Source organism: Pundamilia nyererei, unplaced genomic scaffold (genome assembly GCF_000239375.1).
Source record: "Pundamilia nyererei isolate P.nyererei 1_Seehausen unplaced genomic scaffold, PunNye1.0 scaffold00335, whole genome shotgun sequence".
Lineage (NCBI taxonomy): Eukaryota > Metazoa > Chordata > Actinopteri > Cichliformes > Cichlidae > Pundamilia > Pundamilia nyererei.
This window is the reverse complement of record NW_005187736.1, coordinates 398,966-401,103: the sequence shown is the minus strand read 5'-3', so window position 1 is coordinate 401,103 and position 2,138 is coordinate 398,966. Positions and strand designations below refer to the sequence as shown.

The 2,138-nt window shown below is 40.0% G+C and overlaps 1 protein-coding gene across 1 annotated transcript in view; it reads left to right on the top strand.

Annotated features, from left to right (window-relative positions):
* Positions 1-1,284, top strand: part of megf10 (multiple EGF-like-domains 10) — a 45,876-nt gene extending 44,592 nt beyond the window's left edge. Inside the window, exon 24 of the mRNA XM_013915634.1 lies at positions 243-1,284. Coding sequence (XP_013771088.1) covers positions 243-409 — 167 coding nt within the window. The 3' untranslated portion in view covers positions 410-1,284. The remainder of the gene's footprint in view (positions 1-242) is intronic.
* The last annotated feature ends 854 nt before the right edge of the window (positions 1,285-2,138 follow it).

Below are 2,138 nucleotides of genomic sequence, written 5' to 3'. Positions count from 1 at the left end.
TAAGAAATACGTGAATATTGTCCCAAAAAAATAGAAGAACTGAATAGACAAATTGCCACAATTCCTTTATGATTTAGACTTTCTCACTGTTTCTGACATTTTATTTCTATTTGTATAAATGTTCAATCAAATAAAAATAGAGGTACATGATTAAAAGTAAGCATCTTAAAATAGTGTTCTGGTTCTTTATATCAACAGTTTTGTACCTTATACTATGCCAACTGATATCTCTTTGATTACAGATTCAACAGTAAGCACCATCCAGTCCACAAGAGATGGCAGTGGCCTTGTGAAGTTTGGGCAGGATCCATATGATTTACCAAGAAACAGCCACATCCCCTGCCACTACGATATCCTGCCATCCAGAGAGAGTCCTTCCTCAGAGCTCAAGAAGCTGGACAGTGAATAATCACACAGAAACTCTGAACCAAGATTAGGCCTTACAACAAGGCTGTAGCTTCAGCACTGTGTCTTCTACAAACTGGCACACTATGTACCCATAAAATGCTAGTCCTTATGTGTTATTTTACAATATTATTATAACTATGGATTATGACTACAAGTCGGATATATACAATTGTGGTCAAAAGTTTCACTCGTCATTGTAATTATGGTCTTTTTATTATTTCTTTGAGGTGTCCTTTTTCAAGGGTAAAATTATCATACAGCATAAATCTTTAATGACTTTAAAAACAAGACGTTGTTTCACAAGTTTGTATTTATTTGGGTTTTTCTCAGATTCACACAAGGTCAAAATTATGCATACAGGATCAAATATATAAACCTCCTTACCAAGTAACACCTTGACCATTTAAATTGGTTGGTTTCCTGGTACAGAACTGACCTTTATGTGTAGTCCACTGTTTGCAATAGGGTTGAGTTTGAGGCTTTGAAAAGATCATTCCAGAAGCTTTGATGGAGTTTTGAAGAGATTTTCTTTGGAATCATTGTCTTGCTGACATACCCAGTGGAATGTGGTGAGGGCGATAGCTGAAGCAAAAACTCACGAGTGGGAGCAGTTTGGTGAGGGCACAGAAACAGACTTTCCGTCTGCATTTTTGGGAAACCACCAGTTGGAGAAAGTGGTATAGTGTGGGTGGGTTGTTGTTGACTTCAACAGGTTACGTGACATAGTTGGGTGGTAAGATACCTTCCTTAGTGGCCAAACTGCCAGGAATCGATGAAGTTTGCAGTGAGTTCCTAAAGGCTCCTAAAGGGTTGGCTGAAGGAGTCAGCTGAGAAGACGGGGGCATCCTTGCTTGGGCTGCTACCTCCACAACCTTAGATAGCACTAGATAAGCGGTGATGAAAATACACTTCACTGTGGATAGTGACACTAATATTCCAGCTGTTTCCAGTTCATGGCAGGTTTGTGTTTGGTGGCTCTTGAGTTCTTCATGAACATTCTAACCAATTTCATTTCCTCTGAGGGTGACAACTTGGGTCTGTGGTGGTTACACATCGAAATGATTTGAATTTACCTATTTTTTTTTTTTGAAGCAATAATCTTGAAACCTGCAGTTATTTAGAAATGACTCCAAAGATCTTTCCAACTTGTGTAAATCTACATTTCTCCTCCTTAGATTTCCACTACATTTATTGGTTTTCCATTTGTATCAGTATTTAGGTTGCCCAATGAGTACAAATCCTTTTTGTGCTATCAAAGAGAAACTATCTGTTGTAGGCAATTATGATGACCAACAAGAATTTAATTGGCCTTTGACTTGCCAATTAAAAAAAGCATTGTAGAACCTTCAGCACCACTTTTGTAGTTTGTATGGTACCTGCATGCGTGTATGCATGCCAGACAATGGGGAGGCATGCTCCTAATGAGACAGCAGATGGTGTCCTCCTCCTGCAACTTGGTAGCACTGAAAGGACTGACACATATTGTCCAAAAGGTTTTATAATGGACGTACGTCAAGCAAGCATGGGGGCTAGTCACTGGTATCAATTCCTCCATCCTCCACGAACTGCCTGCATACTCCACCAAAATGCAACAGTGCAGGGTTGGACAATTGATCCCATGATTTCACCTTAATACCCAATGGCAGTCATGGTACTGTTGCCTAGCCTGCAGAGGTCTGCGCATCCCTCCACGGAAATGACTCCTTAAGACAGTCAGTGACACCCCCCCC